Source organism: Peromyscus californicus, unplaced genomic scaffold (genome assembly GCF_007827085.1).
Source record: "Peromyscus californicus insignis strain IS unplaced genomic scaffold, ASM782708v3 Scaffold_2__1_contigs__length_46816999, whole genome shotgun sequence".
In the NCBI taxonomy this organism is placed as follows: domain Eukaryota; kingdom Metazoa; phylum Chordata; class Mammalia; order Rodentia; family Cricetidae; genus Peromyscus; species Peromyscus californicus.
This window is the reverse complement of record NW_026294540.1, coordinates 39,485,907-39,513,890: the sequence shown is the minus strand read 5'-3', so window position 1 is coordinate 39,513,890 and position 27,984 is coordinate 39,485,907. Positions and strand designations below refer to the sequence as shown.

Sequence of the window (27,984 nt, the reverse complement as noted above, 5' to 3'; positions counted from 1 at the left end):
CTTCTGGTTTCTCAGCCTGTGCCGTTTGCGGCTTGTAGTTTTACAGTGAGTCCTCTGTCTTAACTTCTCTGATGTAACTATGAGGTGATGTGTTTTGCTTTTCTCTTATTTCTGTGGAAATTGTTAAATTCCTCTGTTACATATCCTTAATAAGGATGCCCAAATGCTGGGTGTTGTACAAATTGTGATTCTGTGTTTTTTCAGTTGACAGCACCAAAGTGTGCTGACTGTTAGATTTCTACAGTTGTGTATAGATTCTACTTTCCAGATGAAATGATGCTGGGTGATTAGTAATGAGTCGTGGTGATGTGTGTTCTGCAGGTGCACTTTCTCCAGAGATAGGCAGACTGTTGAGTGAGCACTAGGATCAGTGAGCCACAGCCTAGACTTGAGTAGCCGTCCTGGGAAGTCTTCATTTCACAGCGGCTCTCTGAAGCCAGTGCTTGGCTCCGCCTGCCTCGCAGGCGTGAAGACAGGAGTCACCTTCTCAAAGGCCTTTGTATCTTTTTTCCTCAGATTTCTTCAGAAAAGATTGTAATTGTGCAGTGCATTTTAGTGGGTCTTTGGGAGAAGAGCATGCAAACAGGTTTGCCATGGCCAGGCTCTACACTTTCTTCCTCCACACACATCTGTATGTGCTTTCAGTTTGACACGGGTTGATCCCGTTTCCCTCAGAGAAGGAGAGGGAGGTAGTTATCAGACCACGTCTTCTCTCTGTAAGGTAGTGCCGTCCGGTGCTCTTTGAAGGAGGAAATGTGACATGCAGCGACGCATTCCCATAACCAGCAAGAGGTGGCCCATTGCTGAGGACTGACTGCGGCCTTCTCTGGTGGGCTCTCAGCCTTGGTGGTTGTTAGACCGGCCCTTCCACAACCACATCCCAGCCAGCCTGGTTTTTAGGTTTGTTCGCATTTGTGCTTGGTGTGTGGCACCTGGGAGACCTGGATAGAAAACCTGACTTTAGTATGCTTCTTGGGAGAGTTTTGGAGAACTTTTTCTGTTGTTGTTGGGTTTGAGACAGAGTTTCTCTGTGTAACAGCCCTGGTTGTCCTGGAACTTGCTCTGTAGACCAGGCTGGCCTTGAACTCACAGAGATCCATCTCCTTCTGTCTCCAGAATGCTGGGATTGACTGTGCACCACCACACCCAGCTTGTGAATTATATTTTAAAAGCGTGATATATAGAATACCTAGTATACAGCCATTGTTAATAATCATGGAAATTTAGAACAAAAGCTTGTGTGGTCCTTGACTTTACCCGGGCTCTTTCTCCACAGCTGCACTCTGCGTTTAACGGCGCCCCTCTTTCCTCTTGTAGTTTGGGAATACCTGCTACTGCAACTCAGTTCTTCAAGCACTTTATTTCTGTCGTCCATTTCGGGAAAAAGTTCTAGCATACAAGAGCCAGCCCAGAAAAAAGGAGAACCTTCTCACGTGCCTGGCCGACCTCTTCCACAGCATAGCCACCCAGAAGAAGAAGGTGGGCGTGATCCCGCCCAAGAAGTTCATCACACGATTGCGAAAAGAAAATGGTAATTCTTCCGTTTCCCATGTACTGTTGTTGCTCGTGTGTCCTGGGAAGGTAAAGGACAGCGTGCTGCTGTAACTCAGGTGTCTTTGAACATGCTCTCTTGGTGCCTCACACTTGTTAGCTATTTTATTAGTGACTCTTCTGTTGTGATAGAATGCTGGGACAGAAGCAAGCTAGGGGAGAAAGGGCTTGTTAGGATTTACAGTTGCAGAGGGAGTGTAGTCCGTACTGTCGAGAAAGCAGGAGCAGGAGGGGCTGCCTAGCGGAGAGATCGTAATTCCACCCTACACAGAAAGCGGAGAGAGAAAGCAGGAAGCGGGCGGGCCAGGTTGTAAAAGGTCACGTCTTCCCCAGTTTCTGCTTCCTGACAGTTCTGTAACCCTCCGACAGCATCAGCACTGGGAGCCACGTATCCAAAACACATGAGTCTGTGGGGAAGCCGAGATGTAGGCTCCTGTCTTCAGGGGGGTGTAGCTGAGTAGAGGAGCCAGCTCCAGTGAGGGGTGATCCCTGTTGGAAGTGTGTTACTCAGGTCACATCCCATGTGCCAGGGAGTGAGAAACCCTTCTCTTTTTGGTCCTCTTGCCTCGCTTCTATCAAGAATGAATTTTTTTTGCCTTGGGTACCAAGAGACATGGAGTAGTTAGTTTGTGGCCAGCCCGGACAACATGAGATCGTACCCCCACCTCCACCCCCGTCAACCCCCCACCCCACAAACAAAGCAAAACAAAACACAAATTTTCCATGGAATGTGATTCTTTGGTTACACATAGCTTTCCTGGGCTAATTCATTTATCTTTTAAAAACATCTTTGTTGTTACTTGTTTCTGTTCTCTTTGGGGGGCCCGCCACCCAGCTCCCAAATAAATCAATTTCTCTCTCTCTTTCTCTCTGTCTCTCTCTCTGTCTCTGTCTCTCTGTCTCACACACACACACACACACACACACACACACACACACACACACACACACACACACACACTTCTGGAGGCTTATGAATGCACGGCCTTAGCTTGGCTTGTTTCTTGCCAGCTTTCCTTAACTTAAATTATTCCAGCTACCTTTTGCCTCAGGGCTTTTCCCATCTCTTACTCTGTGGCTCGCTGTGTAGCGGTGTGGCTGGCCCCTGGAGTCCTCCTCCTCCTCCTCTGGCTACTTCTTTTCTCTTTGCAGATTTCTCCTATATAGTCTCTCGGCCTGCCAGCCCCACTTATCCTTTCTCCTGCCTTGCTATTGGCCATTCAGTTCTTTGTTAGACCATCAGGTGTTTTAGACAGACAAAGCAACACAGCTTCACAAAGTTAAACAAAAGCAACATAAACAAAAGTAACACACCTTAAAATAATATTCTACAACATATCTTAGGCAGAAAGGACATTGCTTTTTGGGGAAAGATTCTGTTTGTATAACCCACACTGTTTATTAAATAATAATGATTCTATCATTTCTTTCACTTTGGCCACAAAACAAAAATCACAGAAGTTGAGGCCATTCAGGTTTAGGATTGGTAAATGTTAATTTATTCTCGTTTCTAAAAACTACTGAGAGGCCCCACCTTTTTCTTAATTGAGATACTTTTCATTTCATTTTATAAGACATTGCTGTGAGACGTGCTGCAGTTTGACCCAGGTTACAGAGTTCCTGGGGCGCAGAGCTGGTGTCTGGCTTCCTTGGTCCGTAAGCCAGCTCTGTCTCATGATGTGCTGCTGCCTCAGGAGCACAGTGAGAGGGAGGGAAGGCCTGTGGGATCCAGTCGTCTTCTGTTCGATGTGAATTTTCGCTCCATGTAGAAATAATTGAATTGTTGTTCAGTTTGATCAACTACTAAAGTGATACTTGCAGAAGTGTGATTGAAGAGATCTGTGAGATTGGTTGTTGACTGTCTAATGTGTGATTGGACCTTTAAGGTAGCCAGTTACATTTTCATTGAATGAACTGAAATCAGCCTAGTAAGAGCTATCCCTGTCATAAAGAGACTTTCCTGCTGAATGGCACAGCTAGAGCCTGTTCTTGAAGCTGAGAGGCAGTCTGAAGAAATGTTCATTTTCCTCACAGATACAGAACATTTGAGTCCTGCATGCAGACCACATTTTTCCTCTCATGAGAGCTGTTTGTTTACTTGTTTAGATTCCAGATGTGCATGGAGTTTTCTATTTTTAAGAAACTCAAACCAGGCAGTGGTGGTGCACACCTTTAATCCCAGCACTTGGGAGGCAGAGACAGGTGGATCTCTGTGAGTTCAAGGCCAGCCTGGTCTACAGATCGAATTCTAGGGACAGCCAGAGCTACACAGAAATCCTGTCCCAAAAAAACAAAACAAAACAAAAAAAAAAAAAAGAAATTCAAATCAGCCTTTTGGAATGTGGATTAAGCTAATGGGATTTGAGTCTTTTTGTCTATATTGATGGTCACCTTTGGAAGTGTATCTGAGGGGAAGCTTTTGTGTATGGTGATGAACTATCTTTTCTTGATGACTATTTTAGAGATGCATACCATGCTTCTGTGTTTACACAGAGCCCATGTTATTTTCCATGTATGGAATAGTATGCTTTTCAAATTGATTGCCTGTGCTTTTAAATGCATGGTGACTTGTTTTTCTTAAATGTTAATTGACTCATGCTGGATACAGGTCAAGCTCAGCATACACACACACACACACACACACACACACACACACACACACACACACACACTTACTTTTCTTTCTGCAGTCCTGAAGTTAGTGTTTCCAGCATCCTATGCAATTATATACTTGAAGACTTTTTTTTAAAAAAATGTTTATTTGCCAAAACCTGAGACATTTTTATAGTGGTTTATTTTTAAATACTTGAAAATTTTCTAGAGTTTTTTGTATTTAGGCAGAGTAAATTGATAGAGCAAGAGACCCACTAAATGCTTGTTTCAATGAGATGGATACAGAATAAATATTTACTATAAATGCGGCTTCTTTTAAGTTTCTTTTCTTTTTTTCTGAACTTCAGAAATAAATTATTAGAAGAGAGTTCTTCCTACATGATATTGGTGGGATCTGTAAATATGTTTTGGAATGCATTAATATTTACCTCAGGCTTTTGGATTTTCCTTGAGAATTGCATGTGGGAGGACACAGATCAGAGCAGGTTGCTGCATTATCTATATTGCATGTTTCCTCCTGATGGTTTGTTTAAATCTTTGGAAAACATGTCGCTCGTGTCAGTCTTGCTGGCAGTCCACTGTTGGGCTGCCCTGCCTGCCTGAGCTCCTCATTCTGTGTGAGAAGCTTCCCGGAGGTTTAGTACATGGTCATCCAGATTGTCTTCACACCTGCTGCTTTACATTGCTAATTGTTTTGGTATTTGGGGAAGGAACAGACTTTAACTTCTACTCATTAGTGAGTCTGTTTCTTTACAATTTAGCTCCTGATACTTACTCTAGCATAAGGGCTCCCCGAATGTAGTGTGACCGCTCCAGCTCCACTGCCCCACTCTCTGTGGTGACAGGTTGGACACTGGGTAATTGTTGGCATTGGTTATTGCATACTGATTGCCTGTTGTTCACTAGCTCTGTGGAGGCCCTGGGAATCTAGAAATTAGCCCTCAGGGGCCTGACCTCCACAGGGAGGACAGGTGCCAACGACTGTCTGTGCAGTATGGCTTTGCTACGAGGAGAAAGGAAGCAGAGACGGCTCGGAAGCCCGAGTGGCCTTGTCGGTCCAGGTGTAGGTGTTGGAAAGACCCCTGTCAAGGGCTGTTAGAGACCTGGCGTGTTGACGCCTCAGGTTAATGGGATAGAAGCAGAAGAAAAAAAGGACAGGTGCATGGGAAGATGGCCAGAAAGTTCACTTGGCAAGAGTGTGGTACCATGGAGACCACCGGATACAGGACAGGGTCCAGAGCTTGGGAAGCTGCCAGAGACTATGATTTTCATTAGGGAAGAATCCCTATGGGTGGGCATGGGCTGCCGTGGGCAGCATTTGAAAGGTGGGGTGAGGGTTTCGGTGGCGGGGAGCTGTCAGAGGCTGCTGCAGTCCTTGAGGAAGGTGAGCTCATCTGGCTGATGCTACTTCCTTTAGGCTCTGAAGGAAATGCAGCATAGGTCAGTAGTGATGGGACTGTGTTAGCTAGTGCTTACTGTCAGCTGAACAATTCGTGGGCATTAAGGTGGGCTCGCGGCCTTATCAGTAGCTTCATGTTCTGGCTCCACGAACCTTAGCAATATATGCTGCATATAACATTTGTATATGGGTGTGTGTGTGTTTGTATAATATATTTCGCGTTATGAGCTGTACCTCATTTTCACACATCATAGCTGATTGAACACCTCTCTTTTGTTCATTGTGAACATCATTTATTCAAAAAATGTTAAGCGCCTCCAGATGCTGCAGCCCGGTGTGCTAGCAGTGCAGCTGTGGCTGAGCTGTGGTCTTGGTTCTTAAGAAATCTGCATGTGAAGAGCACTTTCTCAGGTGCTGTGCAGTGACGACAGAATCGTGTGTGCCTATAAAAACACAAAGGAGCAGATAGCGGCTGTGTGCAGAGAACGTCTGTTAGGAAGATTTGAGTAAATTTATTTACTCCGTCCAGTTCTGTTTCACTCACTCTTAGACCAGCACAAAGTGTTTTATGAAACACGAGCTGTTTCAGTATTAGGAAGAAAACGTAGCCGTTGTAAGCAGTATTATTCTTTTGAGGTAACGTTACAGCTGTTTGGGGACTTGAGTAGTGTCTTTTCATACATTATTTAATAATGAAATTGTCTCTCCACTAGACTGTCAGTTCCACGATGGAAGGACCCCGTTTGTTTTTCCTTGCCATTGTATTCCCAGTACATAGTCCCGTTCCTGGCACATAGCAGGTGCTTATTACTAAATGGTTGTTGAATGAATGAACTTGTTTAATTTACTGAAGCAGTTTTGAAGTTCATTTTCCCGCTGTAATATTAGTGGAGTAGAAGACCACCCATAAGAAAACCAGTGTTTCAGAATGAAACACAGCGTGACCCTGGGCCCTCCCCTGCCGCTCACAGATACCAGTTTGTGTAACCCTACGGATACCTATAGCTGTAAGGAGTCTTCTTTCAGGCATTGCAAGATTCTGGCATACTGAGCGTAGTAACGTTTACTGAAAACACGTGGCAGCAAAAGTTTAAAGAGGTCGCTACTCTGCTCTGTGTGTCATTCTTAAAGGTTCAGATATTTAACGGTATTTCAGTGGATCTGAAGTGTGTGTCATTCTTAAAGATTCAAAATACTTGTGGTATTCGGTAGATCTGAAGTCATTGTTACGTGGATTACCCGCTTTCTCTTCCACAAAAAGATTTTAGATAAAACCCATTTGCATTTGCTTCGATAAACACAGCAGTTATTTTGAAAGACCGTGCATATATGTGAGAGTGGTTTTTAAGGGGAAATTACAGTGTTACCACTGTGGCATTGATTCAGCGCTGTGCTGCCCACTGTGGCATTGATTCAGCGCTGTGCTGCCCACTGTGGTGACGTAATCACCCCAGCTCGTAACTAGGTTCCCAGCTATTCTTAGAAAACCTTCCTGACTCCCTCCCCGTGCTCTTGGCCCTGCTTTGTTACTGGCATCTCTCTGGCATCTCCTCTGAAGCTTAGGCTGGCCTTGAACTCTAGCTCAGGTTGGCATCAAACTCACTGTGCTTCAGCCTCTCGAGCGCCAGGGTCACAGGTATACAACACTCATAGGCCGCTTTCGATTTCTTAAGTCCTTTGATCAGTTTTCTGCTTCTTAAACTAGTGAGCAAATGAAAAGTTTTTGTTTTGTTTTAAAGAAAACCAGTTTTACCCAAGGAAGTGACCTATAGACACTGAGATATTGAAGTTACTGTGGCTGTTGGGGTGGTCCACGAACCAGGCCATCACTGGGTTGGGAGAAGTTGGCATATAGTGTCAGTAAAAGGGTCACGGGTCTCCGGATGCCTAGATCTTGACGTTTTTCCTTTAGAGTAGTAAGTTAGCGATGGTAGCTGCAAGCTGGAAAGCGTCAAAGGTAGATGAGACGCAGCTCCTAGAAGCAGCAGGGAGGGTGGACAGTGAAGGGAGCCCCAGCTTTAGGAAATAGTGCATCAGGAGAGGACAGGGCAGCGCTTTCAGGGACGGAGGGTTTGCCTGCACTGAGAGGAGAGGTTAAGGATCATTGACTCTCATTAGCTCAGCGTCACTTGAGAGCTTGCCAGGTTGGACTGTCCTGAGTGCTAGTGTGACTCAGTGGCCTCAGGCTGTGCATGCTGGGAGGTTTGCAGAGTGCACGGCAGCCGCACTCTGCTGGGGCAGGAGTGCCCTAGACAGGAGTGGGAAATGGACCACAGTGCTTTGAATCTGCTGTCCTTGATGGCAGATCCCAGCTTGTAAGTACAGCTGAAGGTCATGTGGGTGTGAAGTCCATCTGGGCTCAGACATGTGGCAGCCTGGGGACTCGTGGGGTTTGGGCTCTTAAACAGGAGGCCAGGCATGATGGCGCACGCCTTTAATCCCAGCACTTAGGAGGCACAGGCAAGTGGATATCTGTGAGTTTGAGGCCATTTGATCTACAGAGTGAGTTCCAGGAGAGTCAGGGCTACACAAAGACCTTGTCTGGAAAAACCAAGACAAAACAAACAAAAACCTATGGTCGGAGGTTTCAGGGGCTGGAATCCGGGAGGGAGGAAGTGAAGGTGCCTGCGGTTGCATTGTTACTGTAGTGGTTTGAGAGTGCCATATGCAGAACAGGTGTAAGTGTGCGGAAGCGGTTCAGGAATGATCCAGACAGGCTTCATGTGAATTTAGCCTGCAGTACAGGAGATGCTGGGAAATTCTTAGGTCTGCAAATCAAACTTGTATATTCTCAGTAGAAAATTGAGGGAGACTTTGTGGGCCAAGTAAGGGGAGCTGACTTAAACTAGTAAGTCATGGTGGAAATGGGAAGACCAGGGCACAGGATTGTTAGGAGCCAGGAGTGGTGGCTCACACCTAGAATCACAGCACTTGTGAGGCAGAGGCAGGAGGATTGCTCTTCCAGGCCAGCCTGAGTTACAGAATGAGAGCATGTCTAAAAAAGGGGGGAAACATTAGAAGGGCTTAAGAAGTAACCATATGTGAAGGGTGTGCAGCATGCAGGGATGAGGAACAGGGAGGGAGCCCCTTTGCACAAAAAGTTGCATTTTATTGTTCAGTATATAATAAATATACCAATAGTCTAAGAGGATCTACAGAAAAACTGTAAGGTCCTTAGAAACAGCTGGATCTTAGCAGAGCTTTCTGTGTGCACTTAATCATGTCCAAGTAGAAAGCTCAGGTTGGGTTTGATAGTGCCTAAATGGGATCCATTACACGCTGAGCTTCCTTAGAGTGCCTGGGAAATGTAGCCCTGCTCGTTCACGAGGACCTGTTTCCCCATGACCATAGCAGAGCTGTGATTTAAATAGGCCACCCATTCTTTTCATATACATTTAGGATATTTCTAGACTTCTGCTGTTATAAATGAGTGGCCATGCCTGGGCTTGCTCCATTGTATGGTGTGGATTCATGTGGGGGTTTCTAGAGCTAGACTGCATTCTCTTATAACCACCCACACGGCTCTTCAGAACCCGCTGTGCCATTCCACAACCCCAGCAACCAGTGCTAGAGAACGCCAACTAAGTCATGTTTTTATTTTGCCAAAGTGGTGAGCAGAATCCTGATTTCCGCCGCTTGACTTTTTGTCTCGCAGTGACTTGTTAAGAATTGTTTGGGTTTCTGAATTTTCAGTCTGCATCACCTCTTAACTCCTTTGCCTGTTTTCTTCTACCTTTGCAAAGGAGACTTAGGAGTTGCTTTTGTTTTTGTTCTGGGACACTCAGGATATTGATATGTAGATGTGCACTCCTCCTTTGCTGTCCCTTGTTCATGCTGTCTGTCTGTAGTTAGTGTTCCCTAACATCATCACTGACAGTAACCGGGCTAGCCAGTGCAGTGACCCTTGTTCTCAGCGCTCAGAATCTTCCTAACAGCCTCATGAGGTAGGTGCCTTAGCACCCTGGAGTTAAGTGAGGACTGTGGCTCAGAGGTGAAGGACAGTGCCTTCAGCGGTCACTGGGGTGCCGTCAGATAATCTCACTCCAGCAGCTGCACTTGACACTGATGCCATGGCTTTGGGAATGATCCCTAATGCATGCCCATCTTCGTCTGTAGCTCTTTAAAAACATCACTTAGGTTGTTTCTGTTTTAGACATTTCCTAATTATTTTCCAAATATGTATTGTTGTTTCCCTTTGTGTGTGTGCAAGTGCACTTGTGTATGTGTGTTGAGGTGCTAGGAATTGACTGAGGGTCTCATGATGGACAAGTGCTCTACCATTGAGCTAGATTCCCAGCCTTGTATTTGCTTTAGAAGAAAGTTGTGGCCTTTCTTTTTTTTTTTTTGTTTTGTTTTGTTTTGTTTTGTTTTTCGAGACAGGGTTTCTCTGTGTAGCTTTGTGCCTTTTCCTGGAACTCACTTGGTAGCCCAGGCTGGCCTCGAACTCACAGAGATCCGCCTGGCTCTGCCTCCCGAGTGCTGGGATTAAAGGCGTGCGCTACCACCGCCCGGCTGTGCGCCACCACCGCCCGGCTGTGGCCTTTCTTAGTACACATTGAGGATGCAAAGATAAAGTTCCCCAGTACAGTTCTTTTCAGGTAGTAGGCCTGCTTTGTGTAGTGCCTGGGGGATGTATTTGGTATGATTTTTATTTTTATTTTTTTGGCTCTGTTTTTCCTGACAGGAAGACTTTACTTTCTCTAGTCCTTGTACAATATGCAAAGCAAGGCCTGAGCCTGTTGACCGCACAGAACTCCTGTGCACTCAGAGGAGCCAAGGAGCAGTTGCCAAGTCCAGCCCTTAGTGTTAACACTGCCAGTGTTGCTGTCATAGCTGATCGGGGCTGCAGGGGGCGTTCACGGAGCTCCAGCATCCCTCAGAGTGGAATTTAGCGAGCATGTGGCCCTAGTGGATAATTCTTGATGCCACATCCAAACCTGATTGCATGTAGTCACTTCCCTGCAGGAGTTTTGAAAAGCCTCAACCATGTCCTACAGAGTCAGACTCATTTGTAACTGAAAGTTTTCTTGTGTCCTGTCCAGTCCGCAGCCGCTCAGTCCCAAGTAAACACACACAGGTTTATATTAATTAAAACTGCTCGGCCATTAGCTCAAGCTTACTGCTGACTAGCTCTTACACTTAAACTCAGCCCATTTTTGTTACTCTGTATGTCACCACATTTTCCATGGCTTTACCTATGTGCCATTACATGCTATTTCCTGGACAGCGGGCTGGTGTCTCCTTACTCAGCCTTTCTCTTCCCAGAATTCTGGGAATCAGAATTTGTGGTCTGGTAATTTTCTTTAATAAACTGGGCTCTTAGCACCCGCTCAGCCTTGTTAGTAAGTGGTGCTGAGCTTCTGCTGACCAGTTTGCCTTTGGTGAAGTATTTGTGGAAGAACAGAGATGATGACAACCAGCTGCTGCTTGTCTTCCCCCTCTTGGGGATCTGTTGGTGCTGCTTTGTGAAGGCCTTCATTCATCTTTATTTTCCTCTAATTCAGTCATAAGTTTCAGATGTGGAAGTTGTCTCTTTTCTTGTATACATAATTAATGTGTACTTCTGGTTCTGATAAAATATCAGATACACTCACTTTCCTGTTTTTGTTCTAGAGCTGTTTGACAACTACATGCAACAAGATGCCCATGAGTTCTTAAATTATCTACTCAACACAATTGCTGATATTCTACAAGAAGAAAGGAAACAGGAAAAGCAGAATGGCCGCGTACGGAACAGCGACGTGGACGCTGAGGAGAACAACAGCACACCAGACCCGACGTGGGTCCACGAGATTTTTCAGGGAACATTAACTAATGAAACCAGGTGTCTTACTTGTGAAACTGTAAGTCCATCCGAGCACTTAGTGTGGAGAACAGTGTGCTGTGTTCATTGAGGTTTTCCTGGGAGAACAAGGGTGTGGGAGATGAACTTGGACCTCTCAAACGGGCCATGAGTGTGACGGGCACTTGTCAGTCTGAAGGCCTCTGCCTGTGCTTAGGTCGCTGTGTCTGGTGGTGAGTGCTGTTGTAGTACAAGGCTGCTCACTGCAGTTTGAGTATCGTGATTTTGTTTTAAAGACCTTTAGAATCATGTCATTGAAGCTTTCCATAAGGTAAGATTATAGGGAACGTAAGGGTCATGAACACAGTCATGAGTCTTAACCACAGGAGCCCGTTCTGAGCCAAGCATGGTTAGATAACTTCATCACTGGACCTTCCGGGCTATACTTACATAAGCCTTACACAGTCTAGACACGGTCAGACCTTCCGTGTGAGTCTGAAGAGCATCAGAAGACGGGCTGACACAGGAGTGTGAGGTGTGCCACACCAGCGTTCTTCTCTAGGGATGCCTGCTGAAGAGTAATGAAGGAATGTAAACGGAATCAGAAGCCAGAACATACTGCGGAGTGAGCACAGAGACTGACATCTTGTCCGTCGAACCGTGCCGTGCCATGCTTCGGTGTGACCAGCGGCACAGTAAACTTCCTGATGGCTGTCATCTCCAGTGCCTTATGCACACAGCGATGAGATGGCTATGGTGTCGTTGGGTGACGGGAACTTCTCAATCCCTAATAATCTTACAGGGCCACGGTCTTCTGCGTGGGCTCTTAACTGCCTAGTGTGGCACGTGACTGGGTATGAATCATTTCCCCTTCTCCACAGTTGTGCACAGTGTCTGTTGTTGGAATAGACGGTACTGGGTGCCCTCAAGGAGGGGAGCACCCTTTGGCCAGACACTTGGTAAAGATGAAGCTTCAGATTGGTTGCCAAGAGTCAGATAGTCCTGCACTAGGAAATGAATCAGTTCCCTTGCCTGAGTAACTCTTAGTGGTGGATGTTCTCCAGGTCAGGGAAGAGGTACGTGGCAGCAGTCTGAAGATGCTTTGTGCCTAGGGAGAGGCCGGCTGTGGTGGGAGCCTTTGCCGTTGCCTGAGCAGCAGCTCCCTGCAGGACAGTGTTGGATTGCCGTTATTACAGCAGTGTTTCCACTGGAATAGTAGACATGGTCAGGGATTTTATGTTTATAATAGACGTTGCTCTGTTAGAAGACATCAGTACATATGTATGCGGTACATGTGTGTATGCACGCACACGCTTCAGGCTTCAATGAAACAAGATAGTTACTTGTTGAATTGTAGTAATAGGTGAGATTCATATGGTAGATCTGGGACCTCTGGAGGCCTCTGGGAGGGAGACTTGTGGAGTGCTCTGCTAGGCCTTTGAAGTCAAGTTGGTATCAGATGGGGAGGATAGAGAAGAAACAGTTTAAGGAGAGAGTGATGTCAGCCATCCTGTTCAAAGGGTTTGAATAGTTATTCATGTAACTTGTAAGGGGTGAGTTCTGTTTTCCTACCAATAAGTTCTTCTGTGGCCTGCAGTGTGTATTGCAGAGAATTTCCTTAAACCTAAGCCATCAGTATGCATAGTCACAGCAAGTTGTCATGTTCCTGGCCTTTCTCAAAATAAGCTAGCGGGGTGAAATCTGGGTTCTCTCCGGGGTGTAAATGTATATTTGGGGGAGGGGCACGTGGTGTATCATACACATTTAGGAACCAGTTCTGCCCGAGAGAAGGTGAGTAGAGGGTTGTAGACGATTATTAAGATGGAAGTCTGACTGTTAGAGTAGAGACGAGGATGGCTTCCCCGGGTCCTATTGTGAGGTGGTATGCAGTGGATCCGTGTGCAGTGGATCCGGTGGGGGTGTTGAGGGGAGCTGGTTGGGGCAGGCTGCAGCTTTACCTCTGTTCTCTGAAGGTCATTCTCGGTCACGTTCCTCGCCTTGCCTTTTTCCATTTTTTCCCTCAAATGTGGATGTTCCTCAAGTTTCATGTATGTTGGCTGTCATTCTGCATCAGGAACATTGTGTTCCATGTTCATTATCACATGTCCCAGTGAGTCCCATCTAGACGTATCTCCTGACATGAGGATCTAGTCCAATGCAACTGGGCATGTTCAGAAGTGAAATTCTGCCTCACTAGGTGACAGCCTGTGCTTCTCAGAACCAGAGTGTGATACAGTGTACTTCACACATCACCACTCTGGGAAGCTATGAAATCTCATCTTCCTGGCCTCAGCCAGTGAGATGCTCAGGGGCCTTTGATGTCTTTCCATACAGGAGATGTGACAGGTGGACATTGGTTCGGTACCTTTTAGGTACTCCAGACCAAGTAGTTGTCTTTTGAGCATAAAGAGGAAGAATTGCTTAGTTTGTTGGTAGATACATGTAATCTGGCAGCTGGAAACTGTGGTTCCTGGCAATTGAAATAACTCCTATATTTACAGATAAGCAGCAAAGATGAAGATTTTTTAGACCTTTCTGTTGACGTGGAACAAAACACATCAATTACTCACTGCTTAAGGTTTGTGTAGAATTATTTTTTTTGCAATTTAATATTTACTTTTGGCATAGAATATTAAGTGAATTTTTTCACGTACACCTAATGTTATTTTCCGTTTTTCACAGAGGTTTTAGTAACACAGAAACTCTGTGCAGTGAGTATAAGTACTACTGTGAAGAGTGCCGAAGCAAACAGGAAGCACACAAACGGTAATTAGTGTTTAGTTAGACTGTGTTATTATTGTGAGTGCGGGTGCGTGCGAGCGTGCGTGCGTGCGTGCGTGTGTGTGTGTGTGTGTGTGTGTGTGTGTATTGCAGAGTCTCACTATGTAGTCCTGGCTGCCTTAGAACTCCCTGTGTAGACCAGGCTGATCTCAAACTCAGGTCCGCCTGTCTCTGCCTCCTGAGTGCTGGGATTAAAAGTGTGCACCACCGTACCTGGCTGTGGGGTTTATTCCTTTTTAAACACATGGGTCTGGGGATCCAAACCCCAGTTCTCATGCTTGCATAGTAAGCATTCTCATCTGCTGAGCCGTCTCTCCAGTCCCATTTTCCTAATGTTAGTGTTAGCAATCAAGACTCAGTGAGAAGTGCCAGATGAGCAGTGCCCTGTCCGGAACCGTATGTTACATCTGTGATTCATGTCTCCAGTTTTTTGGCTTAGATGTCTTGGAAAGGAGTCTTGCAGATATGTGTCTTGTTAAGTGTCACACCATTATATTGTGTCTCAGGTGCTTGAGTGTCCCTGTGCTTGGTGACTTTCTAGGACTCGGTACTTGGTATATAGTCATGCTCACAGCTAAGATTGTCATGGAAAAAAAAAATAGAGCAAAGGGCAAAGCCAGACAGGCTTCCAAGAGGCCCTGTTCCAGTGAGGTGACACAGGACACTGAATTTCCCCATCTAATGACATCCTGGGAAGCTCTTTGCGGGCTCCATGCCCAGATTCCTATTATGTACTTGTCATGTAGGCATTTTCTGCTATCTTGCTCCAAATTCCAGGCTCTGAGAAGGGAAGCAGGTGTTGAGAATAAACCACACTGGTCAAGCAGTTGGGACCCAAGGGGATAACGACATGGGTGGGATTTGAGGTGCTCCTCAGACCCAAGTTTCCAAATGCCACTCACTGTACCCCTCCTAGAGCCAGGCTTCCTGGGGGTGGGCTGGCCATGCTGGGCCTCTGCACACGACACTGCTGTTGCCCCTGTCACCAAACTCTTGGTTAAAATGTTTCTTAGACTCCTCCATGTAAGCTACATTTTCCTGCTGTAGTTTTTAAGTACTTGGTATAGAGATATGTAAAGATTGCAGATACTTCATTCTTCATTAAACTGACATTTGAAATACTTCAGTGCACTCCAATGTTCCTATTTGAGTGGGTCCATTACTGTTCTGTTTTCATGTTCCGGTTATCTGCAGCTCAGTCGATGCTGGGGGTCCCTGGTGGCTCCTCTGCCCCATTGCTTCTTACATGCTGAGTTCAGTTGAACTTCGTGCACTTAAGTTGAAACTAGCCATTTCTGTGAAGGGTTGTGGTCCTATCCAGAGGAGGTGACATTCGAAAGCTAGGACTGTGGATGTGGGCTTCGCTGTTCAGATGTCACTATTCCTGAACTGAGCAGAGGATGTGTGGACATGCAGAAGTCTGCGTCTGCACCTGTCTGTCCATACTGAAAAGGGTGAACTGCTGGTGGCTCCCATTGCAGCTGACGCGTGGGCTTCAGTGTCTCCTTTTTAACCTGTGCGGTTCCCTCTCTGGTAGTGAAGGTTGGCTCCTGACATCCTGGTTTTTGGTTGGCAGCCCCGTAAGTAGCCGTCTCTCTCCCAGCCGGACCCTCTCCATCCCTCCTGCTGGTGCCTCGGTCTGCAGCACCTTCCTCCTCCCGCGCTTATGCAGACTGCTCTTTTTTGACCTTATATATTAGTCCAACTGGATTGCTCATAAAAAGAAGAAAAATAAGCCAAGATTGGGGCATGGGCAGTACCAGGGGTCAAAGCCAATGTGTAATGATTGAAGAGAATCAGTGTGAGCTTTGCATTTAAAAGACTTGATTACTGAATGAGGATTGTGAGGCAGCCTTGGGAGAAATAGCATTGAAGAAGAAGACAAATACCATATTAGAATGTTTCCCAGTTCAAAGCCAAACTCTAGTCCCAGACGATTTCACCCCCTTCTAGAACAGGTCATCGTCACACCTGGTGGGTTTTTACTGTGGCAAACACTGAGTCAGTCTTTACTACTGTTGTGGGGGTTCCCTTGGGGACATAACCATTTGATAGCCAGCTGAGGTCCTGAAGACAGACCAGGGGATTCCCCCATCCAGCTTGGTCTAGCACTGAGTGTGCTGGGGTGACTCCATGGGGCATGGCTGATGACTTACGGAAACTGAGTTCCTAAGTCCCTGGTCCCCCGCTCAGCACGCAGGCAGCCCCCAGGAAGAGTCTTCTCTTTGCCCATATAATTACAAATTACAGTTCTCCAGGGGAAGGAACTGATAGGATTAAGGTCTACTGCTTGATGGAGTATCTGACACTTTCAGTGAGACCAGGAACCTGAGACCAGGTCTGGGCTCTAGGGGAAAACCTGCTCTTACCACTCTGCGAAATGGGCATAGAGTAGTTTAGATCATTACTACTAGGCTCAAACAAATATTTACCAGTCAGAGTAGGAATCAAAACAACACATTTTTGCCAATGAGAAATAGGTTTGTTTATTTCTGTAGTGTAAAAATCTGTGCTTGGGGATCCATGGAACTCCTGGAAAGCATTTTCTGTACCCTGCTGCTTCCCTGAACAGTGTGTCAAAATGTCTGGAAAAGTGGTGATAGATGAGACAAAGATCCATAGCCCGATGATTCACTGTTGGAAGCATTGGCTGTGCTGTGTATTGTCTGGCTTTGTTGTGGGAGAGAGTTGAGTCCTGTCTGTCTGTGCAAAAGGCCCGATGAGCCCTGTCTGTGGAGCATGCGTTTTGCCGAGCATGGTCTCAGACGCAGTGGTTTTGTTGGGATCTGGAAAGTGGCAGTTGCTCGCTCACAGTGCAGCAGACGTCAGTGATGGACCGACCCTCTTAGACAGTTGGCCCTGGGATGTGCTCTGGAGTTGGTGGAGCTGCTGCCCAGCTAGTCCTTGCCAGTGGCCACGTTCCACTTGTCCCCCAGGTCACAGTCAGGTCAAGAAGTGGGTCGCTGTGGCATGGAAGAAGAGAAGGCAAAAGGCTGTTGTGCGGGGTCAGAGCGGAGAACACCTCTGGTGGCCGCGGTCAGCTTCTGACGACTGCCGCAGGGCACTCCTCTTCCCATGAAGCTTCTTCAGCCAGCGCTGCACTGTGTGTCCTTAGCAGTTCCTGGACCAGATGAGTTGCTCACATTGTCAGGTGTCTCCGGTGTCATGTGACCTGTTTTGTCCTCACATAAGGAAATCTCTCCTGTTTGCCTTTTGTTTGACATCAGTTCCGTAGTATAAAAAAAAAATAAAGGAAATAAGGTAAATTGTGTAAATCATTAGCACAAAAGCATGAAGTGAGAAATGTGCTTTGAAATGATGTGTAACAGAAGCATGTTTATTAAGAATGTATTCTAGGGCTGGAGAGATGGCTCAGAGGTTAAGAGCACTGACTGCTCTTCCAGAGGTCCTGAGTTCAATTCCCAGCAACCACATGGTGGCTCACAACCATCTGTAATGAGATCTGGCGCCCTCTTCTGTATACATAATAAATAAATAAATAAAATTAAAAAAATGTATTCTAGTGTCAAAGTCAGATTTCAACAGGGCCAAAAACCTAATTCTTTTAGCTCACAGTGAATGCTTTCTGAAATTCTGTCTTCATCTGTGTTTCTTAGGATGAAAGTTAAAAAACTACCCATGATTCTGGCTCTCCACCTGAAAAGATTTAAGTATATGGACCAGCTTCACCGATACACAAAGCTTTCTTACCGGGTAGTTTTTCCCTTAGAACTTCGTCTGTTTAACACTTCAGGAGATGCAACCAACCCCGACAGGATGTACGACCTTGTCGCTGTCGTGGTTCACTGCGGAAGGTAATCGTGACTAGGGCACGGCCATAGTCAGACAGAGATGTTCGGAGTGTTCATTGGGCAGGACTGGGAAAGACACCTGAGATTTTTTTTTTTTTTTAATGTCTGTGAGTGTTTCTCCTGCATGTATGCCTGGTGCCTTCGGAGGCCTGAAGTTACAGATGGTTGTGAGCCACCATGTGGGTGCTGGGAACTGAACCCCAGGCCCCTGGAAGAGCAGCCAGTGCTCTTAACCACTGAGGCATCTCTCCAGCCCCCCTCTGACTTTTTAGACAGTCTTTTTGCTATGCAACCCAGGGTAGCCTGAAATCTCAGTCCTCCTGCCTCAGCCTCCTGAGTGCTGGAATTACAGTCTGTGTGCTCCCACACCTGGCTGGACACTAACAGTCTTGTCTTTTTCAAGATGAGTTTATTCTAAAACTGGTTTTTGAGATAGGTGTTTATCCCTCTTCTTTAACCCCTTTACGTATTTTAATGTATGCCTTCATTTTTATTCCCTTTTATCTAGTCTAAGGACCCGATGTCACAGTCTATTGGTTTCCTTTGCCTGTTTGGTTTTGTGTGGAAATGATGCCTGAATAGATTTTGCAAGATGAACTGTCCCTGAGTGTAGTTAGGTGTGTTTCCTGTCAGTGGCTGTGAGAAGCGTTTAAAGTGGCTTTGGGAATTACCTTCAGAAGTTTTGATTTTACCTTCATGTCCATTTATCATTTCCAACCAGCCAGATTCACGTTCAGTCCCACACCAGCCCTCCTTTCCAACAATGTGTGGATGCATAGGCTTGGATCCCTTCTTTGCAGGGGGTGTTGTACTTTGGGGACTGAACCCAGAGTCTTACACATGCCAAGTAAATGCTGTACCACTGAACTACATGCCCAGATCTTTAAGAGTGCACACCACTCCTCCAGAGATGTGAGTTAATCCCCAGCACCCATCTCAGGAGGCTCGCAACTGCCTCTCACCAGCTCCAGGGGATCTGAGGTACTCTTCTGGCCTGTTCATGTGCACCAACGTGTACACACACACACACACACACACACACACACACACACACACACACACACACACACACACACACACACACTTTTTTTAAAAAAAAAAAACTTTGAAATTTTAGGACAAGAAGTAATATGACAATTTAAAAAGTTAACTTTCTTCTGTTTTCTTTTGTAGTGGTCCCAATCGAGGCCATTATATTGCAATAGTTAAGAGTCACGATTTTTGGTTGTTGTTTGATGACGACATTGTAGAGGTAAGTAGCGTCTTCACTTCTTTGGTGTTGTGCATTTTCTTCTTTCCTTTTCCCTTCACAGCTTTTGACTCTCGTGTGGCTGATGGTCGGTGTCAGACAGTGTGCAGGGCTGCAGAGTCGCTCTGAGCTCTGCTTCTTCCTATTGTCCAAGCGGAGTGACCAGCCAGCTTTACCAACCCAGAATAAAGAAGGAAGGCTCTAAGTCCTATTATGTTGTTTTGTAAAAATGTTTCTTTCTTTTTCTTAAAAAGTATTGAGCTATATAACACAAGGCGGACGTCCTAAACCAGTTGTATTAGTTAGGTTTTATTGCTGCGATAAAACACCATGACCAAGGCACCTTATAAAAGGAAGAGTTTAATTGAGCTTACGGTTTCAGTTGGTTAGAGCCCATGAGGGAGGCAGAGAGAGCACACTGGGAATGGGGAGAGTCTTTTAAAATTGCAAAGCCCATCCCCAGTGACACACCTCCTCCCACAAGGACACACCTTCTAATCCTTCCTAAACCATTCCACCAGCTAGAGACCAAGCATTCAAACATACGAGTTCATGGGGGCCATTCTCACTCAGACCACTACACCCGTTATGAGCTTTTCTTTGCAAAGGTGTGCATGCTCAAATGTATGCTTGTACCCACCAGCCAGGTGAAATGTGGTGAGTTTTCACACCCCAGTAGGCTCCCCTGCTCCCCTTTGGCCAGCACAGCGCTCCATATCTTTGCCCTTCGTCCCTTGGTACTTGCTGTGTGCATTTTTGCTGTGGGGATTAATCTTTGCTCTGCTTCACAGTGATTCTAATGCCTGGCTCTTGTCCTTACTTTGCTGAGAGATCCATCCCCACAGTGCCCACTGCCCCACGCTTTGTGATTGTCTGCTGTATGAAGGTAGCAGTTGAGACATGGCCTTCCGTCAGCATTGACTGTCAGGAACAGAAATGCTCATATCCTCCTGTACTGGTCCTTTGTTGACAGGCGTTCTCATCTTTCTTGGCTCTACGTTAGGCTAGACTGCTGGAGCTTCCCATTTTTACATTTCCCAAATAGTTGACAGTTAATGTGCTCATGTAGTTCGATGGACACTTGGAATGAGAGGTGCTGGCTCAAGGGTAGCTGTTGTGTTCAGCTTTGACCATTGCTGAAGGTGTCCCCAGTGTGACTGTAGCACTCCTCAGCATATGGCTGAGCATTCTTTGTCCCGGCCTTAGCGACATTGGATACTGTTTGTTGTAGTTTAAAGTGTGGCTGTCAGAGCTGAATGTGCTAACATTTCTGTTCTGCCTCACAGAAAATAGATGCACAAGCTATTGAAGAGTTCTACGGGTTGACGTCTGATATCTCCAAGAACTCGGAGTCTGGGTACATCCTTTTCTATCAGTCTCGGGACTGAGGGGAGCCACGGTGGAGCAAGCGTCTGTATGCTTCTCTGGTTGTTTCAGGAAGGATCAAGCTGATGGTCAAGAAGAGAGAGAGATGCAGGACGCTCAGGGCAGTAGCACACTTTGCATACAATAAAGCAAAGACTGTGGATTAACACGCCCTTCCGATCACAGTAGTTGAATTTTTTTTGCTCAGGAATCATGCTGTCTGTGCAGTTCCACACAAGGAAGTGAAATCAGAGATACCAGCTCCTCTTGTAAAGCAACTGCCCGCTGCCGACACACATTTTCTCTGTTAACCACACCAATGATGATTTGAGTTCCTCGGGAGGGCAGTGGAAGAATTAGAATATGTTAGGTTGATGGAGCACGCCGCAGTCTGCGCGCACGGGATGCTCACATTGGATGGGAGCAGTCGAGTGGTCTTTTCAGACAAACCGGAAAGCACCTTTGGGCCCAACACTCGCAGTTGCCTTCCTGACGCACAGAACTAGCAGACTCGGAGCCCAGTGTCAGGAAGTCAAAGATCCTCTGCTTCTCTGGAGAAGCGTGTGATAATGTACAGTGTGTGTACACAGAGGGAACAGTTGGTCAGAAGTGGCTTCTTGGTTCCCCAAGGGGAAAGACTGGCTTTGTAATGATCATTTTCCTTATTTATTTTATTAAACTGGTGGAGTCCGAGCATTACATGAAGTGCCGGTGATTCTGTCAGCAAATCTTAGCATATTTTATTAGTTTGTCGGCAGAAGTAGTCTGTTGTTTGTTTCTGTTTTTAAGGTGAACTGAAAATTCTAGCTGAAATCACTAAGATAATCATGAGATGATTGCAGTGAGTGGGCAGATGCTGTCAGGAGGAGCTGTCCCTGGCTGAATATTTGCTCTTTGTCATAGTTTGTCACTTGCTTTTTTAAGCTTTAATTTCAGTAAAGTAGAAATTCCCTGTTGGTAGAATGATAAAGGAAATCTGTGTGATGCTGGCCTGCTGTCGGCCAGAACCCCCAAACTCCTCACTGCTGTGTTGTTTTGAGTCTCTCGCCTTGGGATGGACTGCTCGATTCATCAGAATCCCAGCAGCAGGGAGCAGCTAGAGCCCTCTGGAAGATGACACTTTGGGGAGGTAGACCAGTAATCTAGAAAAGAAGCCCCTCCCCTTTCTGGCCTGCGCATCCCATTAGAACGGTGTTCAGAAGCTTGTGACAGGAGTCTTCTGTATGTCTGAGCATCAAGTAGCTTGGCAGTGGCTGAATGTAACTTGTAGAAAGCAACTGTAGATTATAGTCCAAGTCACAGCAGCCAGGCTCTGGGTAATCCATCTCACTGCATTCTTCATGTGGTGGTGGTGGCGGCCTACTGATAAGCCCCTAATTTTCTAAAGTTATTTTACTAAAACTGTTGACTGAGAAGCAAACAGCAAAAAGAAATGTTTTTGTGCTGCTATTATTAACATTTACTTTCTGTACTTTTTAGCTCAGGAAATGACTTCATCTATTCGTCCCATAAGCAGATTTGTAACAGGGTCACTTAGCTAATCGGGCTTCGTAGACAGATGTGCTGGGAGAAGAAGATGACCTTTTGACAGACTCATTTTATAGTTTCTGAAGCCTTACCCTGGCTGGGGTTTGTGATCTGCAAACATTGCCCAGAGAACACAAGTGGGAGCGTGGGGGAGTCAGGGCCATTGAGAGCACGTGCTAGTGAGGGCTTAAACCAAATTGTGTTGGAATTCAGAACTGCGTCTTTTGCAGCTTTGTGTTCAAAGAGAAGGCATAAAGTATGGCTGAGTCCTCGAGGCTGCCTCGTGCAGCACTGAAGGACAGTCTTGTTTGCTTGTACACAGTTTTTTTAATTTAAGACATATGCAGGAAAAGGCCTAGTTAAGTTCTGGATGGTGGCAAGTTGTAGCAAGGTTGCTGAGCTCCCGGCAGTCAGCCATGCCCTGCTCAGGTCTGCGCTGGGCAGTCTGCAGGGGAAGGACCACTTACTGGCTGTTGGCTCTAACTCTACTTTTTATTCTTAGTGCAGAAGGATCTAAGTAAAACATTTTGAATTTTATCAGAAACGCAGTAAACTTTAAAAACATACAGGGTTTGGGTTGGGGACTGGGAATATCAGGTATAGGAAGTGGAAAAGGTGAACCCACTCAGCACACGTTTCAAGGTGATCGTTCTTTGCCTGTGATGATGATGAGGGCAGATGCAGGTGTGAACAAGGCTAGTTGCTGTGTAATTATGTATATGTTTGCTGGGGCAGCTGTCCCAAATTTTGTATATTAGAACAAAAGTTTCTATGAATTACTGTAACTAAAAGTAAATATTCTAAGTTAAGCCCCACTTCTGAGTCATGTGGCTTCTGTCATAGGAATTTTACCTTTAGAAGGTCACTTAAGACAGGAGCCACATGGCTTAGGAAGGGGGCAAGGAAATGTGCTATAGTGGCCTTATGGCCTCAGCCATCAGTGGAGGGTTTTTCTTTGCTTGATGGCCATAGGAAGACCTCACTTTCAAATCCTCCTGATACTTTGTGTAAAGATTCTTTTCCTTAAAGATTCTCTTCGTGAGGGATGTGGCTGGGAGCTGGGAGGCAAGGTGCTGGAGTCCTAACTCTCCAGTGAACTCAACTGTGTGACCTTGGGCAAGTCACTTACCCTCTCTGTGCTTCAGTTCCCTCCTGTAAATGGGAGTAATACCTACCTCACAGGGTTGTTGTGGGGATGAATTCGAGATCCTGTCTGTAACGCATTTAAGGTTCTTGAAGAAGGCGCTATATAAATACAAAGTCATATCTATTAAAGTTGGCTTATTTGTGCTTGTTGGTTTTTAAGTATATATTTTTTCTTTTTGCCTAAAATGTATTTGGAATTAGAAGCATACACTTTAGGACTTGTGTTAGTCCTTTTGTGTAAGCTACAGCTTTTGTTACCCAGAGTCCCTGGAAAGCCACATGCTTATAAAACAGTGGTTTGTGGGCTCCTGTTCCTGAACACCGGCTGCTGTCTGTTCTCCAGCACTGTGACAGACTTCCCGAGTTGAGCATCTTCTAAGGAAGAAAGGTTTATTTAGGTTAATGGTTCCAGGAGTCTCAGTTCATGGCCAGTTGGCTCCATGAGTTGGAGCCTGTGGGAGATGGACTGCCTGACTCACAGAGCCAGGGAGCAATGAAGAAAGGTCTGGGGTCACACCATCTTGAAAGTTACACCCAGCTCTAACCCTACCGGTTGGCCCTGCCTCTGAAAGGCCCTACCAAGCCTTCATCGTGGACCTTCGGGGAACTCCAGGTCCAGACCTGCCTTTATGCAATGATGTGCCTTTTGAGACAAGTCCCTAGTTTATATTTTCACATTTAGAATCAGGCTGTAAGAGGCAAGTTCCAGAGGTCAGTGTCTGTCTGTCCCTCCTCCTGGCAGTGAAGCCCTTGCCCCTCTAACATCCGCTCGCCCGAGTGACCTGACATGTTCCTTTTATTATAGTGTCTGACCGTGATGGCAGTGGTGCTGGCCCCGTAGGATGAGATAGGAAGTTGTCCCCCTTAGACTCTCTGGAGGGGTGTAAGTATCCAAAGGGTTTGTTTGTGTGTTTGTCTTTAACCAGTAACTAGTACCTACACTTGTAAGTCGTCCTTTAGGAATTGGAAGGCATATGTGGTCTTTGCCGTTAAAGAGCTCACTGAGTAGCCGGACATTGGTGGTGCACTAGGAGGCAGAGGCAGGAGGATCTCTCTGAGTTCAAGGCCAGCCTGGTCTACAGAGAGAGTTCCAGGATAGCCAGGGCTGTTACACAGAGAAACCCTGTCTCAAAAAAAAAGAAAGTAACTGTCTTAATATCAAGAAAAGTAGCCATCTTTCTCTGATCAGATGAGCTATTCCTAAATCTGGGTAATTGTAGAATGTTCTGGTTCCTGAGATAAATTCCCAAAGGTTTTCCTTCACTGAGCAGAGGTGAAGAATCCAACCCCCAGAGAGAGGTCCTGGAGGATCTCAGCAAATTTGGGGCTTCCTGACGTATTTGGGCTCTGCATCATGTTTCTGTGAGCCCACTGCCAGTCTAGCATTGACCTGATGTGAGCGTTATCAACCAGATCCTCACAGCATGGACAAGAGGAAGCTTAGAGAGTGTAACATGCACAGCACTTGGAAGTTGCCATGTGGGTTGTTGTGCCAGAGTTGACCTGGGACTACACTGGGAAGTCAGAGAGCGTGGAACTGAATACCCGGGACTCCCTGTTCAGCAGTGGGAACGAGTGTCAAGCCAACACCATTGGAAGCTTTTTTTTTTTTTGGTTTTTTGAGATAGGATTTTCCGGTGTAGTCCTGGCTGTCCTGGAACTCACTCTGTAGACCAGACTGGCCTTGAACTCATAGAGATCTGCCTGCTTCTGCCTCCTGCCATTAGAAGCTTTCTAAGTGGGATTCTTAGAACTGGCTACAATATTATGTTAGAAGATTTTCACGTTCCTTCCCAGGTGTGGCAGCCCATTGGAAGCACATTGAAGGTTGCAGGTAAATGGGCCCATGGTTTTTGTTCTGGTGTCCATATCTACTTATTCACTATTCTGTTCTTTGCTCTTCACACTCGATGAGGGTAGATCGCCACCGTTTACCATTGGAAAGTTGCCTCTGGTTCTCTTCCTAAGAAAGGAGGGTGAGCTGAATACACCAGAACCAAGATTTCAGAGAGAGGGTTGAGCTGATAGTCTTCTCTTTTAGCAGGCAGGCTGATATCAAAATCAGTGGCATTGAGCATGTCTACTCTGCATATACAGAGCACTTCACTTGGAAGGATGTTTCGATTTTGGGGGTTGAAGAAACTTTATTCTACAGCCTCTATGATGAAAGACTTAGATTTAAAAATACCTGCCTGCAATCCCAGCACTCTGGCAGTGGATGCAGGAGGATTGGGAGTTCAAAGCCACCCTCAGCTACACAGGAAGTTTGAGGCCATTCTGGATCACATGAGATCCTGCTTCCAAAACAAAGTATCAGAAGCATGCCCTACTATGTGATCGTGGTATTTGTAACACTCCCCTGTAAAACCCTGAAAGCGCACACTGGGTCACTTGTAAACAGTACTGAAGAAAAATAAAACAATTTACTATGTTTCTAAAAAATGATGCTATTCTTGTTGTGTTAGTCCCTTTTCTATTACTGTGAAAACGCCCTGACCAAGGCAACTTAGAAAATATTAAATTGGACTTACGGTTTGTAGAGGGTTAGAATCCGTGAAGATGGAGTGAAGGTGTGGCAGCAGAGACAGTGCAGCTGCACTCCAAAGCCTGCCCACCAGTGACACACCCTCTAACCCTTCCCAAACAGTTCCACCAACTGTGGACCAAGTATTCAAACGTGGGAGTCTCAAACCACCACACCCACCAAAAAGAAAGGCCTGTTTTAAGTCCAGTATGAACATTGTGATGTCATTTTGTCCGCATTATACATTCTGTTCTCCATGCTAAACTATTAGTTAGAGCTAATTGTAAATTACGTTAGTTTAACTTGATGTTATGTGGGGTAAGATGGTTTATGATCTATGCCAAAGTGGGCGGGTGGAAGCTGCTCCTGAGCGACAGTCTGGAGCATGGCGTGGTGTGGCTGTGATGTGATGAGACTCGGAAGAATGTGACTGGGCTGTAGGACAAGGGAGAGGAGCGCCAGTGAAGATTCCTTTTCTCCAGCTTCCCAGCCAGGTGATAAAAAAGACAGAACGCAGGGAGAGGACCATGTCTGTGGTGGGATGGCTAGAGATTGGTAACAGTATTTGCTTCTAGTAGATTGACCTTGCCTGGCATTTCCAGAGACCTGGAGTGCCAATAACAGGATGGCATGTCATTAACTAGACTCACTGAGCTTGGCCTGCACCAGCTAGCCTCTGCCACATATGTCACAAGTGCAGAGCTGTCCCGTTGGAACTTGAGGTTAGGTAGATTTGAAACAGGCTGGCATGCTCCATAAAGAGAATGGGTTTTGGTGTCCTTCCTTGCCGAGTGCCGCATAGACTACTGATTCTAGTTTGTGTTGAGTTGACAAAACCTAACTGGCACACCATGGCTTTCCAATATTCTTGATAAGCCATACAGCTTTAAAAAAAAAAACCAAAAAACCTGCAGTTAAACCTGTTTGAAAACTGGCCTATCACCTATGGACTCTTTACAGCTCAGCCTGCTTGTGTGGACATTGTAGGGTTTGAGTAAATGTATAAAAAGCTCTGCCACCGTGTTGAACATACATCATCATTCCCCTCTGCCTTTGTTTTCTCACTAAAAATGAGCCTCCTATGGAGACTAAAACCCAGAGTTGACTGACATGCTCATTGTTAGTGTCAACCCAGAACACCCTAAAAACAGCAGACTGTCTCAGATTTGGAAAGCCAGTGTCAGCATGGGTCAGCCGTCTGTGCTGCTCTGAGGTCCCTCCATTGACCTGTTCTGTGGATGAGCACATCCCTGCACTGAAGATCATCAGCCTTGACTACTGCAGGTTTGTTTTGCTTTGCAGGAGGGTATTGTTAGTCAGGGTTCTGCAGGGGACAGAACTTACAGAATGAGTGTGTGTGTGTGTGTGTGTGTGTGTGTGTGTGTGTGTGTGTGTGTGTGTCTAGTCATTGAACCTGGGTCCTCTGCAAGAGCATTGCTGAGCCCTACTAATTTTTTTAGTCAAGTGTTTTTGGGGGGTGGGAGTGCCTACATTGCATATATCTGTCTATCTGTCTATCTATCTATCTATCTATCTATCTATCTATCATCTATCTATAAGATTTATTAGAATAACATATAGACTGTAGCCCAGCTAAACTAACAATGGCTATCTACCAACAGAAGGCCCAAGAATCAAGTAGTTCAGTCTACAAGGCTGGATGTCTCAGCTGGTCTTCAATATAGGCTGGAATCCCAAAGAAGTAGGCACTACTGCCAATGAAGGTGTGGGTGTGCTAGTGAGAGCAAGCTTCCTTCTTCCATGTCCTTTAGATGGGCTGCCAGCAGAAGGTGTGGTCCTGATTAAAGGTGGATCTTCCCACCTCAGAAGATCTGGATTAGTCTTCCCACTTCAAATGATTTAATTAAGGAAAAAAAAATCCCCCGCAGGTGTGCCAGCCATTTGGGCTTTAGTTACTTCTAGACGTCATCAAGTTGACACCCAGGGATCACCGTCACAGGTGCTTAATTAACCTCCTAAGCTGTGTGTGACTGTCAGAAGACTGGGTGGGGCCATGATGGGCTAGCTCAGCCAAGCTCTGGTCTCCCAGCAGGAGTTACAGAATCTAAACAGAGTTTGGCCATTAGTGACAAGGCTGTCAGTCTGGAAAGAAGATGGAGGAGGTCTCTCCAGAAGTCCTTTTAGGATGGTGCTGTGGATTCTTTTTACCTAGGAAGTCGCTTTTGCAATTAAAGGGACTCTGTCCACTTTGATATTTTTATGCACGTAATTTCC

At 45.9% G+C, this 27,984-nt stretch overlaps 1 protein-coding gene across 1 annotated transcript in view; it reads left to right on the top strand.

Moving 5' to 3' along the window:
• Positions 1-23,369, top strand: part of Usp12 (ubiquitin specific peptidase 12) — a 52,843-nt gene extending 29,474 nt beyond the window's left edge. The window contains exons 3-9 of the mRNA XM_052754507.1: positions 1,318-1,531; positions 11,177-11,406; positions 13,847-13,923; positions 14,028-14,111; positions 17,744-17,941; positions 19,112-19,190; positions 20,474-23,369. Of these exons, the coding sequence (XP_052610467.1) occupies positions 1,318-1,531; positions 11,177-11,406; positions 13,847-13,923; positions 14,028-14,111; positions 17,744-17,941; positions 19,112-19,190; positions 20,474-20,575 (984 nt within the window). The 3' untranslated portion in view covers positions 20,576-23,369. The remainder of the gene's footprint in view (positions 1-1,317; positions 1,532-11,176; positions 11,407-13,846; positions 13,924-14,027; positions 14,112-17,743; positions 17,942-19,111; positions 19,191-20,473) is intronic.
• The last annotated feature ends 4,615 nt before the right edge of the window (positions 23,370-27,984 follow it).